This window comes from Coregonus lavaretus, assembly GCF_964263955.1.
Source record: "Coregonus lavaretus genome assembly, chromosome: 31".
Classification (NCBI taxonomy): domain Eukaryota; kingdom Metazoa; phylum Chordata; class Actinopteri; order Salmoniformes; family Salmonidae; genus Coregonus; species Coregonus lavaretus.
Window position 1 is genome coordinate 24,839,724 of NC_140018.1, and position 19,060 is coordinate 24,858,783.

Below are 19,060 nucleotides of genomic sequence, written 5' to 3' on the forward strand. Positions count from 1 at the left end.
AGTTCTCTTGGTTTTATGAACATGCATTCCTACCCTATGGAATGATGCAATCTGGACACACCTTATCTGGACTAGGAGATGTCAATCCAGAATGGGGGATGATTTGTGGGCTGCTGAACAGAGCCTCTGAGCGTGTGCCTGCGAGGGGGAACTCCAGACGTGTTGCTTTTAAAAAGGACTGACAGAAATACAGCAGCGTGACAGGGTGAATGGCAGGAAGGGACCTATTATTCTGTGCCGTTTTGTTCCAGCGTTGGCCTGTACGACGCCTGGACCCCGTCTGCCATGTTCTCGCTTCCCAGGATATCCGACTCACGGCCGCCGCTCCGGCTAAAAGCCAAATATTTCACTCCTGAGACCCACAGCACTTCCTGATATAGGATGCACTTGCTTGTCTCTCTGTGACCTTAAACACTAATAAAGGGCCTATAATATGACTCTGGAGTCAAGAGGTTTGGAGTCCGCCCGCCCAGGGCATTGTCACAGTGACCGCTCGTTCCCACTCTCAGGGAAAATAAACAGAGGGTCGTTTGTCTCTGACAACTTTGACAACAATGAGGAAGAGTCTGGATTATTTGGATAGGACAGGATTGTTGTTTTAGCTAACCTGTTGTAATGATATACACTAATGTTTTGATTTTAAATGTGACGGATTCATTTATTGGTCTCAGATTGTTCTAAACACCCAGAACAGAAGTCTAGAAGACATTTAAATATTAAGTAGACAATTTATGGGGCTGAATCAATAACGATACAAGGAACCCAATACAGGGTTTTAACAGGCACAGCTCTAAGTTCCCTTCATAAGTAATGGATTTACTCATATTGGGAGTGGCGAGAGGGGACGTCCTTGTCGGAGCCCAAGAAAAGAGAGCGCAGGAAGTGGAGGCCCCGGTAACGGCTTATGTTACCATGAAGCAGTTAACTTGGTTTAAAGAACGCAGCTCGCAGGTGACTAAGGGCAGCCTTGTGTTAGGAGGAGGGCTTGATACTGTGGCTGTTGCTGTTGTTTTCATTTTGTGCCGGGGACTCTGGGAGGGTAAGAACAATAATGCATGTAATGCTGATTTTGGAACGACTCCACACAGCCTTTCCCAGGCTGGGCAGCCTTGGGAACCACTGATACCATGGCACATCGGGCCGGGGCTGGGGCCGGGCCCCCATCACATAGCACAGGGGCAGGGGCTGGAGCATGGGGCAGGGCGGAGGACAGAGCAAGTATGTTTGGGATGACGAGAATCCTTCCTCCTGCATGGGAATGGACGACTCACACACACACACACTCTCTCACACACACTGACACACACATGTACACACTGTCTCCACACACACTCTCTCTCTCTTTCACACACAAACACACAGTCTCTCCCTCTCACACACACGCATGCACGTGCACACACACAGTACATTATGCCCTTGCGCACGTCACTCAAGGCTGGATCAGCCTCATTCTCAGACTATTCTAAGAGGTGACACCAGACATACTGTTTCAAGACACCGTCAAGGAGACTCGACGATGGCAGACATATTTCAACTAATATTTTCAAGTCATGTCTTGGGTTTTTATCAGTGGCACTTGTTTTCTATCTCCCAAGGATGGAACGTGAAAACAAACAGATAAAGGAGGAGGAGATGGAAGTTTTATCCCCCTTTTGGCAAATTAAATGTTCAACAATGTACACTGTTTTGGAGGATCTGGAGGACACGTGAAATGAATTGTCTAATACTTTGCCACTTGTGTTGCAAATGATAATATCAAAACTGCCTATGATATAATGTTCAATGGTCTTTGTGACCTGATATTGTTATAGATTTCCTTAGATAAATGTGGTCAGTTGATTACAACTAGTCATTAAACATGTTAAACATTTCCAGTAACACTGATTTGAAATCCCTTGTACGGATAACTTTCATCATGGGAGGGATTGGTAGGCTAAGTCCCAGTAGGACTACATGTTTTTAATTACTACTCTATTCCCTGGGTCACACCTGAGAGAGCTTGTGCAGGGCACTGGGCTATGAGGGGGTGTTGACAGGTCAATTGGCCTATCTTCAGCAGGAGGTGGGTGTGGAGGAGTGAGGTGGGGGAGTAGAGACCAACCTCTCAGACCCAGGAGGAAGAGAAGAGGGTAAAGAGTGTGCACGCTATGGTCACAGTGCAAACCCACTGTAGCATTTTAATCACTGATGGTGATAGAAATAAAAACAAAGTTTGCAATATATTTAATCACACTTTTTTTTTCAATAACTATAAATAATTTTGAGTTATCTGTTTTTTTACTATTTTACTAAGATACAGTACTTTCCCTCTAGTAGTGAGGTTTGACTTAAGTTGAAGTTATTTATTAACATATTTAACAAACAGGAATAAAAACAACCTGTTTACTAAAGATCTCACCAAAGAGACCACCTCTCTGTTGAAGCGAAGTTCTGAAAAAGAAATTAATGTGTGAAAGGTCAAAAGTTGCCCTAGCCCATTATGGAAGTGGTGCATTTATAAGCTTTTAGATCATGTGGGTTCAATTGGGCATACAACAAACACAAACAATGTGAAGAATAGGGTTACGAGCAGCGGTGTCGGCAGTGGGGGGGGGGGGGAGCTTGGCTAGTGGTAACCTCCCTGTCGCACCAGCCCAGCCTGTGTTCCTGGCTGCATCTCACACGACGATTGGGTTTCACTGCAGTGTGGTGAGTTGTGGGAACGAGTCATCACACTGGCAGGCTGCCTGGGAGACTGTGCTACCCTCCACCAGGGGTTAGGCAGGAGTTACCTTTCTCATACAAACTGCAATGTGTTTAAAACAAGAAGCAAAATGTCTTTGATTCAATTTTTCATTTTTTCTTTTGTATCCTCAATTATATTTACAATGTAATAATTTTGTTCAAGTTGTGTTTTTATTTGATCTTTATCCCAATGTATTTTATTCAGTTCCAAACAGCACTCCCTCTCTGTTGCAACTCTGCTTTGGGTCATAGGCTGCATGGCAGGCAGCCCAATTCTGAATATTTTTTCACTAATTGGCCTTTTGACCAATCAGATCAGCTCTGAAAAAGATCTGGTCATAAGACCAATTAGTGGAAAAAATATCAGAATTGAGCTGCCTATGTAAATGCAGCCATAGTGGCATGTCTCTAAACAGCCTATTCAGATGTGTGAAAATCTCTTTCCCCAAAACTCACATCAAATGTTCTTGGCTCCTCCATGTCTCCACTTACTATTTTTATAGTCCTTGATGTTGAGTAGACATTTTCAGTTCAAGACCAGGTGTAGACTCTTGACATTCTCCATGCAAGTCCATGATGTCATACACACTACAGACAGATAGACATTCCTTCCTTCCCCTCCCTGGGGGCAGATTAGGATTGCTGATGGTCTGGATGTTCAGTTCCACCATTTTAAACGTTCATATGATTATCTAACTTCTCTCAAACACACCATCCCTTTGTCAGCCATGTCATAGACTAATGTGATCAATTATGAAAAAGTATATCACTATATCTTTCCACATAGGCCTATAACTAGGTAAGGGATATGGCCTCTTTTTATGTAGGGAAGGACTTGGTCATGGTGAATAGGTTTCAGGAGGGGGAGTAGTTGCTCAGAGGAATTAATTTCTCACTGAAGATGAATGATTTCACCAACATTAACACAGACTATATATTTATTAATAATTATGTTGTTTTTATTGTTATCATCTTTTTTAGATGTATTATATTTTGCTCTCATTCACTATTTTTGCTTCGCTTTTTCAAATTGATCTAACGGTTTTGCCACTGTAGTCTAATTGATTATTCCCTGCCATACACATCTGTTCTGTTATGGTTGACACAGTGCGCTATGTCCTGTGTATGTTTTGTCACAGTCCGCGTTGCTGTAAACAGTTTCTCACGCTTTTCGCAGCCCGCGGGTGTTTTAAAACAGTAGGCCTTCTAATACTGGGCAGAGCCAATTATCTAGGGAACTTGGTCCAGCGCCGCGGCACAAACCTCTCTCTCTCGTCATTGCTCAGTAGCTCGGGGCGTGTTTTTTCTTCTGTGGGTGTTCCCAAGCAGGACGTGGGCGGCTACGCTGCCCTGCATCTGTGATTGAGGCTCCAACGGTTCGTGGGAAAGCTGTACAGAGGGAATTGTATAGGCACGGTCACCAGTCTACCTGGACGCGCACCCATCCACGGAGACGTTAGTAAAGACATACACTCGCCATCACCATGAAGAGGCCTTGTGAGGATAGTACTTCTGACAGCGACATGGATGAAACTATTGATGTCGGCAGTGAGAATAATTATTCTGGGTAAGTTCATTGAAATGATTTGGGTTAAATAATGGGTATAAATCACAAATTGGTTAGGTTAGCCTTCATTTTCCGCGTGTGCGCCACAGGGGAAATGATGATGAAACTTTCAGTTGAGAAAAATTTAGCAAAAGTGCATGCAGAAAAAGTTTCATTCTGGTGTAAACCTTCAGGTGACAAGTGCAAATTCTCACCTTGTGTGGTTCGTGAACACATGCAGGCAATTTTGGAGAATTCTCTCCAAGGTATTTTGAATATAGAGGAGCCTCTTGCTTGATCAGTGCATGCTACATGAGTGTTATCAAACGATGTATTGATGCATAAATTACACATACTAAACTGTGTGGTTTTGGATAATTGCTCATCCGGAAAAAACTTCAACATATAGATTATGTTTGTCCCATGCAGACACAGCAATGGGTCATTTATTAGATGTGGCTCCCCAACAACAACAACCCAAGTTATGGCAAGAAAAAAACGAAGAGGGGTAATTATCTATTGAGTAGTTTATTACCATCATTATTATTATGTATTACTTATTATTCAATACTGTAGTATAAATGGCTTATTATTTAAACATGTATTTAATTATTGTCACATTATTGTTAACATTATTAGTAGTAGTATTATTAATAGGCCTTGAATTGTTATATTTCAAAGTATGCAATAATATAATTGTCTATCCTAGATCATTGAGAAGAGAAGGAGGGATCGAATCAATAATAGTTTATCAGAGTTACGTCGACTTGTCCCAACTGCATTTGAAAAACAAGTGAGTTTAAATTATATCCTCTCTAATTTCTAAATGGAACTTACACAAAAGTTTCATTTTCATCAAAACAATAACAGATAATTACATTTTGTGGGTCTTTTATTCCTAAAAAGTGATGAGAGTTCTAAGCTTCATACATCCTATTGCTCATTGCAGGGTTCTGCCAAATTAGAGAAAGCTGAAATATTGCAGATGACAGTGGATCACCTAAAGATGCTGCAGACCACTGGCGGTAAAGGTATGGAGTTCATTGGCTGCTTCTCTCTGCTTTCTGCTATACTGTGTAGTGAAATCCTTGCAAGCAGACCCCTTTGACAAGATTAAAAGAGTGGAAATCAATGCTAATGGCAGGGTTGAACTCGTGGGAAAGCGATGCTGGGACAAAAGGAGCACTTGACCCTGCATTGTGTTTGCTTTCATAAATCCGTGGGAGGGGAGAAGGTTGCATTCACAGGCTGCCCTGTTGGTGGTTTGTTTGGGGTTTCCAGTGAGCGTAAAAACGGGTGCACTGGGGAGACAAAACAAACATACAATCCTCCCAGCACAATCCAAGACTGTTAAGCTTATGCCTGGAGGCATAGCCAGAGCCCTAATGGTCAGCCTGAGAGACCAGCGTGTATCCATCCCACACCATTTAGTCTTCACTCCCATCAGCAGCTGCTGGCTACATTACAGCTCGTTAGAGGGACTGTCAGTATTTATCGTTGCTTGGCATTCACATTTTCACTGTCCCTCCTCTGTCTGTTTGTCTCTCTAGGGTATTTTGATGCCAATTCCCTGGCTATGGACTTCATGAGCGTGGGCTTCAGGGAGTGTCTGACGGAGGTGGCCAGGTACCTGAGCTCTGTAGAGGGATTAGACAGCATTGACCCCCTGCGCGTGCGCCTGGTCTCCCACCTCAGCACCTGCGCGTCCCAGAGGGAGGCGGCTGCCATGACCTCATCCATGGCACACCACCAGCAGGTGCTCCACCCTCACCACTGGGCCACCGCCTTCCACCCCCTCCCCGCCGCCTTCCTCCAGCACAGTGGACTGCCCTCCTCAGACAGCACCGCCAGCAGACTGTCTGTGGAGGTGCCCCAGCGCGGCTCGGCCCTCCTAACGGCCACCTTCTCCCACACTGACTCTTCTCACAGGGCGCCCTCTAATGGCAGCGTGGCACCCTGCGTCCCCCCACTCTCCACCTCCCTCCTGTCTCTCTCCGCCACCGTTCACGCGGCGGCCGCTGCTGCTGCGGCCCAGACTTTCCCCCTGTCCTTTCCCGGAGGATTCCCCATCTTCACACCTCACAGTGTGAGCAGTACAGCGTCTATGGTAGCTTCAGCTGTGAGCCCCTCCATATCCACCTCATCCACTTCACAGCAGAGCAGAGACCGAGAGAGCAGCAGCAGCAAACCATACAGACCTTGGGGAACAGAAGTGGGAGCCTTTTAAGTGTTTGACTTTTACAAGGTCTCAGTGTGGCTGGAGGCCTTCCACACTATACAGCTAAAGGGACAAGATTGTTTTATTAACTATGGCTTTTTTTGTGTCCATAGACTTTTATTCCACCAGCTTATTTCATTTCTGGCTGTGTGCAAATTCAGAGAGAGAGAGAGAGAGAGAGAGAGAGAGAGAGAGAGGATAATTAGATCCACTTAAAATGTACTAATGTTTTATTTTATTAAAGAACAGCACTCAAATTAGACCTCTCTAGCCTCCATTTTCTCCCTCTTCAGTGTCAATTTGTTTTCATAATTTTCTTCACTGTCACTATTGCTTTAGTGCATTTGTTTCTCCAAAATTGGCTATTTTCAAAATCAGTGAAATGGAAACTAAATCCAGCAGAAGTTTTGTTTTGCTTTGATCTCAACTCTTGGTGGAAAATAGTGGGATTAACAATCACAAAGCAGTGTCTTTAGTTTGGAGTTGCTCTAATCAATCAAATGAAGAACGTTGGAGGAAGAACCAAAGGTTTTGGAGATAATAAGTCAACGCATGAATCAATGCAGTGTGTATCTAATCAAATCCATGAACTAACAAGTTTGTAAATATGTATAAATATTAGATTAACTAGAAGCAATATTGAAGATAGAGGAAGACATATTTGGTATGATGCACTTCAATTTGCTGCTGGAAAGACATGACAGGAGCTTTTTTCTTTATAAAGTACAAAAACAACACATCGCATATAGTGCTTCCAACTGCAGTTCAATGATACTACTGTAACTTGTTTGTCTTTTTATATAACCGGTTTCTATGCAAACAGCCCTCTATGGATGTCACTGATTAAACATTTTGTTGAATATTTGGCCACTCAGAGCATATTCTTCTTTGTTTTCACCACAGATCACAGTGTGTGTGCCACTGCCAATACTGTAATACCATATTAAAAGCTATTTTTTTACAAGTCACAAATTGAAGACCACAAAGTATATGTTTAATCTATTTTGGTGAGGGAAAATATTCATCTTTCCTGTTATGTGTTGTTGAGAGGATGGGAAAAACAAAACTCCCTAAGAGAGACACACATAAGTACAATTGCATAACTGGCACTGTCTGGCACTGCCTATACACAGAGTTGTAAATCAGTCACCAAAATGTCTCTAGCCTTTCCCATCAAAACTCACCCTGTTCTGTAATTATATCTACTATAGGGACCTATAGACCTTGACGTTTTAAAAGATATCCATTTCATGTGTCTATTGTGCCACTTTTAGACTGCACCTCTAGTTGATTGCATTGGTTAGCCTATGTCAATGCTTAATGGCATTCAAAGGGGAAAAAAGAGAATCTGTAAAGAGTCTGGTTCTGTTATTTTCTCCCTTGGAGAAAGAACTTGTCAACGCAAATGCAGGGTATCAACAGCCCTGACAAACCGCTGGTTTGGAACAGAAGTATAAAGGCAAAACAACTTTGGTCACTCCTCCCAAGATGGATCTTTATGCTGGCCTAATCCAGTCTCTTTATCCTGGGTCTGTTAGAAAGATTTACATTAGTAAATCACTGTCACACCATTAAATTCCTTAAAAGAAAAAGTATCAGCATTTCCAAGTGAATGGGGATTACGACAAACAGCGCCTGCTGCCCACCGACAATCATGGGAACAGCGCTCGGTCATAAATCCGCGGGTTATCTGCTTTGCTCCGGACTGGTTCTCACGCCGGCGCGAGCGCTTTGAAGTGCCAGTCATAAATCAAAGGCGCACATGATCCACAGAAACGTCAAATGGCCAATGCTGTGCTAGCCTGGGCTGGTCTGCACACCTTTTAGTAGGCTTCATCATCATCGTTTATCATTTGTTAAATCTAATGTTTATCGAGTCCATATGATTATGGTTATTTTGTGAAATAGTTTTAATCAACTTCATGCGCCAAAAATAAAAATCACATTGATAACTCAACGGATTTCATGTTCTTACTTAGATTTAAGACTGATTAAATATCAAGCCTAGGTAAGTAGGCCTAAATACCTAACTTTGTACTTCAAACTTTAATTGCCAAACACTCAACAATATGATCTAAGTCATACAATTATTATTATTTTAAACATTTGTGATGAAGTTGCAAAAAGTGATTTTTATTTAATTTAAAATAGTTATTGTGATTAGTTTTATCCCACCATATAAAGTTACCTAACGAAAAACAATAACTAGACCAAGACTAAAGAAACCTAACAATCTTAAATTGGACACTACAGGTGACCAATGAGATTCTTTAAGTTACATAAAGTAGAAGATGGTTGATACGTTCAAGTGAGTGATTGCAGACACCCATGGCAATGTCGCCATCTTGTGATGAAATTTATTAAACCATTGGATACCCATTATCCAATCCATAGACATGAATTTGGACCATAGAGAACCCAGATAATAAAATATCTATGACTGGGTTTTATACGATGATCAAAGTGGTAGCCTCAGTACCTGGTCAGCCTATTGCTCATAATGAGCAGATTCGATTATGATGAGCCGCGAGGCACCAAAGAAAGGCCCGTTATTTCATAGGGCGAAAGTGGGTAGGGAGGGTCTCCCTCTCAAATCGAACAACAAGGCAGCATGTTGCATCGTCCAGAAACATAAGCTACATCTCTTTTCCATAACATACATGTTTGAATATAAAGCTAAAAAGCAATCACTTTTGCATGTGAAAACAGAATCCTACTCATTACTCCACATGCTCCTACGTCACTTTGTTTTGTGTCGAATTCGCTATGGGCTTTGAACGGGGCACATGGCTCACGCTTGGGAGTAAGCCCTGTTCCAAAATGAATGCAATCAACTTTCACTCGGTGCAAAACATGCCTACACGGGCGATATTGATCGAACCCCCTCAATGATAACACAAGGGCTGTTTTGGGATCAGTAAATCAGCGCTCAAAGCCATTCGGCCAATGAGGTGCTTGCAAGAAATCACTCACCAATCAGAAAGCTTGTGATCTTTGTTCTTCCGTGATGATCTCGCAAAACAAGGAAGTGTGGAGACCGTGCAGAAGAGATTAATGTTTATTAACAATATATATTTACGTTCCTGATGAATAAAGCTTTGTTACATTGTAGCCTATTGTATTTTCATAAAAGTATGCGCACACACAGCTATTTTGGGCAGGTTAAACATTACAACCAAGTGTTGCTCTGTTTGATGACGCAGTGACATAGTAGCTAGTACAACCCACCAAACGACTTGAAAGGTTATGAAGACGTTCAAATTCCCAGCTCGACACGGCTATGCAGTGGAGATATCACCGTTTATTCCAACACGATTGGCGTGTGCGACATCCCAGTATTATGGAATTGCAGGTGATTAAGCTGTGTAAACTATTCAATAAATTAGTCTTGTCACGAAGAAATCGAGTAGCGGGGCTCGGGAAAATGTCACATTGTGATTGACAGGTTGATAGGTGCTAGACTGCCAGTGTGTATTTATTGTGGATTACTGTCGGAGATTACAATATGGCAGCCATTGTTTTTAGCTAGGTTCCATAGTGTTATCATGAAACCAAGACAAATTGTTGCAAATGAATGCAATGCTTACTTGCATTTATTCTAATTAAGTGTGTGTGTACAAGGATCTGGGACACTGCTTGTGCTGGAGCAGACCGAGACAGGGATCTCTCTTGTGAAAAGGTAATCAACTTTCCAACGTTGCATTTCTCATACTGACAGTTTGACAACAATACATCACACAGTCAACAGTCACTGAAACAACTCCGCTGGTGCATCCTCTCACCGTATTGCTACCTCTGTTTCATGTAGTTTTGACTGGAATGATGGTCTATTTGACGTGACGTGGAGTGAGAGTAATGAGCATATGCTGGTAACGGGAGGAGGAGACGGGTCTCTGCAGGTCTGGGACACAGCCAACCCCCAGCCCGGGCCACTGCAGGTGCTCAAAGAGCACACACAGGAGGTGGGCTTGTTACCTTGCATGAGTTTATCATCGTATTACCAATGTAACTATTATAAGCATACAATTTTAAGATCCCATCTTACAATGCGTTATTGTAATACTGTTGTAAGTACAGTATAATTACTAAATGACAATGTTATCACTGTAGCCTACTGGTCCATGCATTATCAATGTGTGAATTCTTTTTTGTTGCTTTGCTGCTAGTGTAGTTTGAGTTGATGGACTTCCTGTTCTCCCAGGTCTATTCTGTGGACTGGAGTCAGACCCGGGAGGAGAACCTGGTGGTGTCAGGTTCGTGGGACCGCACAGCCAAAGTGGTGCGTTTCAACATGGTGGTGGTAGTAGTGGCTTCACACACACGCACTCATAGTCAAACTGGATTGGATGAAAAATAGCATGGCTTAATTTTTTTATGAGTGGAGTTGTTGTTCCAACAGTGGGATCTCAGCCATGGCGGCCAGTCGCTCTGCACCCTCCAGGGTCATGAAGGGGTCATCTACAGCACACTGTGGTCTCCTCACATCCCAGGGTGCTTTGCTTCAGCATCAGGTGAGTACAGTTATACTTCCCTTGGTCACTAATGCTTCGGATATTACATTAGTTAAAGTATAATTTAAATTCTCTAGGTTGATCGAGGTTTACAAAATCAAATACTAAGGAAGTCTCTAGTCTCCCGGTCGCGACCACTGCGCCTGAGTGGCGCAGTGGTCTAAGGCACTGCATCGCAGTGCTAACTGTGCCACTAGAGATCCTGGTTCGAATCCAGGCTCTGTCGCAGCCGGCCGCGACCGGGAGACTCATGGGCGGCGCACAATTGGCCCAGCGTCGTCCAGGGTAGGGGAGGGAATGGCCGGCAGGGATGTAGCTCAGTTGATAGAGCATGGCATTTGCAACGCCAGGGTTGTGGGTTCGTTTCCCACGGGGGGCCAGTATAAAAAAATAAAAATAATAATAATATGTATTCACTAACTGTAAGTCGCTCTGGATAAGAGTGTCTGCTAAATGACTAAAATGTAAAAAATGTAAAAAATATTTTGCTCGCCTGAGGTAGAGTACCTTATGATAAGCTGTAGACCACACTATTTACCAAGAGAGTTTTCAACTATATTTTTCATAGCTGTCTATTTACCACCACAAACCAATGCTGGCATTAAGATTATAAGATAAGGCCATAACTAAACAGGAAAATGCTCATCCAGAGGCAGCGCTCCTAGTGGCCGGGGAGTTTAATGCAGGGAAACTTAAATCCGTTCTACCTAATTTCTACCAGCATGTTAAATGTGCAACCAGAGGGGAAAAAACTCTAGACCACCTTTACTCCACACACAGAGACGCATACAAAGCTCTCCCTCGCCCTCCATTTGGCAAATCTGACCATAACTCTATCCTCCTGATTCCTGCTTATAAGCAAAAACTAAAGCAGGAAGCACCAGTGACTCGGTTAATAAAAAAGTGGTCAGATGACGCAGATGCTAAGCTACAGGACTGTTTTGCTAGCACAGACTGGAACATGTTCCGGGATTCTTCAGATAGCATTGAGGAGTACACCACATCAGTCACTGGCTTCATCAATAAGTGCATCGATGACGTCGTCCCCACAGTGACCGTACGTACATACCCCAACCAGGAGCCATGGATTACAGGCAACATCCGCACTGAGCTAAAGGGTAGAGCTGCCGCTTTCAAGGAGCTTATAAGAAATCCCGCTATTCCCTCCGACGAAACATCAAACAGGCAAAGAATCAATACAGGACTAAGATTGAATCGTACTACACCGGCTCTGACGCTCGTCGGATGTGGCAGGGCTTGAAAACTATTACAGACTACAGAGGGAAGCACAGCCGCGAGCTGCCCAGTGACACAAGCCTACCAGACGAGCTAAACCACTTCTATGCTCGCTTCAAGGCAAGCAACACTGAAGCATGCATGAGAGCACCAGCTGTTCCGGATGACTATGTGATCACGCTCTCCGTAGCCGATGTGAGTAAGACCTTTAAGCAGGTCAACATTCACAAGGCCGCAGGGCCAGATGGATTACCAGGACGTGTACTCCGAGCATGTGCTGACCAACTGGCAAGTGTCTTCACTGACATTTTCAACATGTCCCTGACTGAGTCTGTAATACCAACATGTTTCAAGCAGACCACCATAGTCCCCGTGCCCAAGGACACTAAGATAACCTGCCTAAATGACTACCGACCCGTAGCACTGACGTCCGTAGCCATGAAGTGCTTTGAAAGGCTGGTCATGGCTCACATCAACACCATTATCCCAAACACACCAAGACAGTCGTGAAGAGGGCACGACAAAGCCTATTCCCGCTCAGGAGACTGAAAAGATTTGGCATGGGTCCTCAGATCCTCAAAAAGTTATACAGCTGCACTATCGAGAGCATCCTGACTGGTTGCATCACCGCCTGGTATGGCAACTGCTCGGCCTCCGACCACAAGGCACTACAGAGGGTAGTGCGTACGGCCCAGTACATCACTGGGGCCAAGCATCCTGCCATCCAGGACCTCTATACCAGGCGGTGTCAGAGGAAGGCCCTCAAAATTGTCAAAGACTCCAGCCACCCTAGTCATAGACTGTTCTCTCTGCTACCGCATGGCAAGCGGTACCAGAGCGCCAAGTCTAGGTCCAAAAGGCTTCTCAACAGCTTCTACCCCCAAGCCATAAGACTCCTGAACAGCTAATCATGGCTACCCGGACTATTTGCACCCCCACCCCATCTTTTTACGCTGCTGCTACTGTTAATTATTTATGCATAGTCACTTTAACTCTACCCACATGTACATATTACCTCATCTACCTCAACTAGCCGGTGCCCCCGCACATTGACTCTGCACCGGTACCCCCCTGTATATAGCCTTCCTACTGTTATTTTATTTTACTTCTGCTCTTTTTTTCTCAACACTTTTTTGTTGTTGTTGTTTTATTTTACTTTTTATTAAGAAATAAATGCATTGTTGGTTAATGGCTGTAAGTAAGCATTTCACGGTAATGTCTACACCTGTTGTATTCGGCGCATGTGGCAAATAACATTTGATTTGATTTGTTTATGTGACTGATCAGGGGGAAAAAATACAGCAATTAATTGTAATGCCGTATCATCACCACATGGTGTCACTAAAGCTCTAGTTCTGATACACTGGTCTTTGGTGCTCTGCCTCTGAAGTGGTGTACTACTGCTGCTAATCAGTACAAATGGAGCCTTTCATATTAAGTATTTTCTTATTGTTCAGTTCTGAATTATAGAGTAGAATATAGTAACTTATGCTTCTAAAAGGTTAAGGCCTACACTCATTATTATTGCTGTTTATGTTATGCTAGAGGGCCAATCAAGCACTATCCACAGTTTCTGTGCTCTTGAAACGTTCAAAGAAAAGAGGTTTGGTATTTTACAACATAACAAATTGACTTTAACAAAAGATCAATGGATCTACCTGCATTTAGCGTGAGTGCTTATCTCCATCAGTTATCTGGATCATGTGACCTACAGTGTTCTTGTGCTGCTTGTGAACATGACATTGTTTCTATTAGAAAACAGACACATGCTCCTCTGCTCACAGGCAGCTGCCACACTGTGATCTCATCTAAACATGAGCCGTTTAGCCTACAGCGTCCTCCCTCTCCCTCCCACAGTCAGTTCCCAGTCGCAGCACTCTAGGGCCGGGTGCTAACAGGGTTTGTCACCGCCGATAAGTCTTGGGCCCTGATGGGTATCAGAGCCTCTCTGTGGAGACCATATCAGAATTAACCAGGCTCTGTTTGCGCTGCCATAACTTTATTTTAAGTGGCTGTCTTGTAATAGCCTACAGTCTGTGTTCCAGTGTTCAGACAGTGTTCAGCCAGGGAAAAGTGCAGTAGTCACAAGAGAAGATGTGAAGTCATTGTACTATCCCAGCGCGCAAAAATAGGCATGGGACGTCATAAGGACGTTGTTTTCGAGTGTAAATCATGTTTTCTTGTTAAAGGAACATCCAATTTTTCAAGTGTTCAAATATTGTCCAAAATATGCCCACTGGGTTGAGTGGGTTCATGTATCAATGTAAAGACAAATCTGTGTGCGAAACTGTGAAATGTAATACACAAAACATTAAACCAGGGTATTTATTGGTTTATGAATCTACTCTTACCCATATCGGGGGTCTCTCTCTTTTTACAGATGTATCAGTAAAATATGTAGGTTTATAAGGGAATGCCATAGGCCTATTACTAGACAGATACGTGTCAAAGATCATGAATAACAATTATTTGATAGAGGGGATAGTTACCTTTGTAAGAGCTGGGGGAATTATACTGAACAAAAATATAAACGCAACATGTAAAGTGTTGGTCCCATTTTTCATGAGTTGATTGAAAAGATCCCAGAAATGTTCCATACGCACAAAAAGCTTATTTCTCAAAAATGTTGTGAACAAATTTGTTTACATCCCTGTTAGTGAGCATTTCTCCTTTGCCAAGATAATCCATCCACCTGACAGGTGTGGCATATCAAGAAGCTGATTAAACAGCATGATCATTACACAGGTGCACCTTGTGCTGGGGACAATCAAAGGCCACTCTAAAATGTGCAGTTTTGTCACACAACACAATGCCAAAGATGTCTCAAGTTTTTTGGGAGCAATCAATTGGCATGCTGACTGCAGGAATGTCCACCAGAGCTGTCGCCAGATAATTGAATGTTCATTTCTCTACGTCGTTTTAGTGAATTTGGCAGTACGTCCAACCGGCCTCACAACCGCAGACCACGTGAAACCACGCCAGCCCTGGACCTCCACATCAGTCTTCTTCACCTGCGGGATCGTCCAAGACCAGCCACCCGGACAGCTGATGAAACTGTGGGTTTGCACAACCGAAGAGTTTCTGCACAAACTGTCAGAAACTGTCTCAGGGAAGCTCTTCTGTGTGCTCGTCGTCCTCACCAAGGTCTTGACCTTACTGCAGTTTGGCGTCATAACCGACTTCAGTGGGCAAATGCTCACCTTCGATGGCCACTGGCATACTGGAGAAGTGTGCTCTTCACGGATTAATCTCGGTTTCAACTGTACCGGGCAGATGGCAGACAGCGGGTATGGTGTCATGTGGGTGAGCGGTTTGCTGATGTCAACGTTGTGAACAGAGTGCCCATGGTGGCAGTGGGGTTATGGTATGGGCAGGCATAAGCTACAGACAATGAACACAATTGCATTTTATCAATGGCAATTTGAATGCACAGAGATACCGTGACGAGATCCTGAGGCCCATTGTCGTGCCATTCATCTGCCATCATCAAATCAATTCAAATTGTATTGGCCACATGCGCCGAATACAACAGGTGCAGACATTACAGTGAAATGCTTACTTACAGCCCTTAACTAACAGTGCATTTATTTTTAATAAAAAAGTAAAATAAAACAACAACAAAAAAGTGTTGAGAAAAAAAGAGCAGAAGTAAAATAAAATAACAGTAGGGAGGCTATATATACAGGGAGGTACCGGTGCAGAGTCAATGTGCGGGGGCACCAGCTAGTTGAGGTAGTTGAAGTAATATGTACATGTGGGTAGAGTTAAAGTGACTATACATAAATAATTAACAGAGTAGCAGCAGCGTAAAAAGATGGAGTGGGGGGTGGGGGTGGGGGGGCAGTGCAAATAGTTTCAGCATGATAATGCACGGCCCCATGTTGTAAGGATCTGTACACAATTCCTGGAAGCTGAAAATGTCCCAGTTCTTCCATGGCTTGCATACTCACCAGACATGTCACCCACTGAGCATGTTTGGGATGCTCTGGATCGACGTGTACGACAGCGTGTTCCAGTTCCCGCCAGCAACTTGGCCCAGCAACTTGGCCCAGCCGTTGAAGAGGATTGGGACAACATTCCACAGGCCACAATCAACAGCCTAATCAACTCTATGCAATGTGTCATGCTACATGAGGCAAATAGTGGTCACACCAGATACTAACTGGTTTTCTGATCCACGCCCCTACCTTTTTTTTAAAGGTATCTGTGACCAACAAATACATATCTGTATTCCCAGTCATGTGAAATCCATAGATTAGGGCCTAATGAATTCATGTCAATTGATTGATTTCCTTATATGAACTGTAACTCAGTAAACATTTTGAAATTGTAGCATGTTGTGTTTATATTTTTGTTCAGTGTATGTGAAGATTGACTGAAATCACATAATCATATCTGTTCTGAGTGGCGCAGTGGTCTAAGGCACTGCATCGCAGTGCTAACTGTGCCACTAGAGATCCTGGTTCGAATCCAGGCTCTGTCGCAGCCGGCCGCGACCGGGAGACTCATGGGCGGCGCACAATTGGCCCAGGGTAGGGGATGGAATGGCCGGCAGGGATGTAGCTCAGTTGGTAGAGCATGGCGTTTGCAACGCCAGGGTTGTGGGTTCGATTCCCACGGAGGTCCAGTATAAAAAAAAATATGTATTCACTAACTGTAAGTCGCTCTGGATAAGAGCGTCTGCTAAATGACTAAAATGTAAATGTTCTGGTGTTCAGTGATCGCTGCTGGCTTGATATCAAAATATGATATATCTGGTACAAAACCCCATGATGATGTGTATTTCTTCCTTAATATACACTTCACGTGATCCCCCAATGATCTGCAATGAAGGGGGTACAGTAGAACAGTAAAACCATTTGTGATGACAATGGTTTTAGTGTGTGAGACATTTTTTACATAGCTTCAGGGGCTAGCCCTTGACGTTTATTACCCTGGTGCATGTCCACCCCCCACCACACACACACACACACACACTCTCACACACACACACACACACACACACACACACACACACACACACACACACACACCCTAGTAGGCTATCTATGCTTCTCTCTCTGCATCTCGCTCAGTAAGGCAGCATACCCCGAGAGCCATTAGCTATGATAACACAGCGAAGTGTTGATGGAAGATCCCCTTTTTCCTATTAAAACCTTGACACTGAAGGCGTTACCAAGCAGGTAATGAGAAGTGGGTGAAAATCAATAGGAGGGCTGTGAGGCATGCACACAGATCCCACAGCACAGCTGTATTTGTCCATGAGAGCGATAGGAGAGGGGAGAGAGAGGTTTGCAGGATGCTGCCTCAGCAGGGGTACACAGTAATAGATGCGATGTGAGTGAGATCTGGTGGTAACCCCACAACAGCAGAGGCCAGAAAACCTGCAGTCAAACACTTGATCCAGAACTGCGCATTGTCAAAGCTGCCTTACAGCCTTCCAAAATCACATTATCTCAGTTCCGCAAACTCTGTATTGGCTAGGTTTGTTAGAGATATATCAGTGCCATATAAATGAATGATTGCATTTTCCATATTATATAAGCTGTGTTCCTAAACAGCAGCCGCATTTAGGTAAGTGATGTGCAGTTCACGAACGATTCGTTTTACTCACTCGATAGTCATGATTTGTTTTTCTGAGTGACTCGTTATTTTTTGGTCGTTCGTTTCACGTGCTGGCCGTAATGAATTCTACTGCAGGATTAATACGCGCTCTTTCGGTGACTCCGGACACGTGCTCCCACCAACAACTGTCTGTCATATGCGCGCAGGCAAAATAGATCATGCTGCACACAATGTTGGCATTTGCTGATTAGTGCTTATCGGGAACTCCCATATTCTCTCTCTCGCTACTCCAAGATGGAGCCACGGCGACAAGCCCTGCCTGCTTGCAGCATCTTGGCAGGGATGAAGCAGAGCTTTACAGACAAGTGGCTTTGTGAGGCTGCAATCTCCACCAGGGATCCATTTCACTGTAATTAAAAATGTGAGCAGAGCACTGAGCGAACCACAAATCAATGTTGCTATTAAACACCAGCATCTAGGTCATCCCAGCCACTGAATATTGACCTAACTAATCTCTCAAAAACTCTGGAACAATGTTCATTCATTTCCTCCTTCCCTTCGCCGTGATTCGCTTTCATAATTGGCTAAGGTTTTTTTCCCCGGTCCATTCTGAAAAGCCATGAAGGAATTCATTTTCTGCAGTGGTTTCAGTCAATAGGAGTGACAGTGGGAGTTAGTCTGTGAGGTTGCTGGCTCTCTTCGTTAATGGGAAAGTAAGGCACTCTGGACAGGAGATATGAGGAATTCAACTGTACTGCTGTACATTTCTATTGTGCCACTGTATTAAGAAATGCTGTTTCCCCTTCCACTGGGCCATAAAACCATTCAAAATAAATCAAATTGTATTGGTTGCAAACACATACACTATATTTACAAAAGTATGTGGACAACCCTTCAAATTAGTGGATTCGGCTATTTCAGCCACATCCGTTGCTGACAGGTGTATAAAACCGAGCACACAGCCATGCAATCTCCATAGACAAACATTGGCAGTAGAATAGCCTTACTGAAGAGCTCAATGACTTTCAACGTGGCACCGTCATAGGATGCCTCCTTTGCAACAAGTCAGTTCATCAAATTTCTGCCCTGCTAGAGCTGCCCCGGTCAACTGTAAGTGCTGTTATTGTAAAGTGGAAACGTCTAGGAGCAACAACGGCTCAGCTGCGAAGTGGTAGGCCACACAAGCTCACAGAACGGGACCGCCGAGTGCTGAAGCACGTAGCGCGTAAAAATTGTCTGTCCTCGGTTATAACACTCAAT

The 19,060-nt window shown here is 43.7% G+C and overlaps 2 protein-coding genes across 2 annotated transcripts in view; both read left to right on the forward strand.

The window, feature by feature from the left end:
• The first annotated feature begins 4,112 nt into the window (after positions 1–4,112).
• Positions 4,113–7,455, forward strand: LOC311106680 (hairy/enhancer-of-split related with YRPW motif protein 2-like). Its single transcript, XM_084149074.1, has 5 exons — positions 4,113–4,291; positions 4,700–4,778; positions 4,980–5,063; positions 5,220–5,301; positions 5,821–7,455. Exons 1-5 carry the CDS (start codon positions 4,209–4,211, stop codon positions 6,495–6,497), a joined length of 1,005 nt encoding a protein of 334 aa, XP_084005200.1. The 5' UTR covers positions 4,113–4,208; the 3' UTR covers positions 6,498–7,455.
• A 2,029-nt stretch (positions 7,456–9,484) lies between these two features.
• Positions 9,485–19,060, forward strand: part of pex7 (peroxisomal biogenesis factor 7) — a 42,277-nt gene continuing 32,701 nt past the window's right edge. Inside the window, exons 1-5 of the mRNA XM_084149311.1 lie at positions 9,485–9,840; positions 10,110–10,167; positions 10,297–10,450; positions 10,690–10,767; positions 10,888–10,999. Coding sequence (XP_084005437.1) covers positions 9,735–9,840; positions 10,110–10,167; positions 10,297–10,450; positions 10,690–10,767; positions 10,888–10,999 — 508 coding nt within the window. The 5' untranslated portion in view covers positions 9,485–9,734. The remainder of the gene's footprint in view (positions 9,841–10,109; positions 10,168–10,296; positions 10,451–10,689; positions 10,768–10,887; positions 11,000–19,060) is intronic.

Excerpts from the sequence above, each read along its gene's own strand:
- LOC311106680 (XM_084149074.1), top strand. The coding sequence starts at position 4,209 with ATGAAGAGGCCTTGTGAGGATAGTACTTCTGACAGCGACATGGATGAA. Across the intron at positions 4,779-4,979 it reads CAAGAAAAAAACGAAGAGGG|ATCATTGAGAAGAGAAGGAG; the intron begins GTAATTATCTAT and ends TGTCTATCCTAG. Across the intron at positions 5,064-5,219 it reads CAACTGCATTTGAAAAACAA|GGTTCTGCCAAATTAGAGAA; the intron begins GTGAGTTTAAAT and ends TGCTCATTGCAG.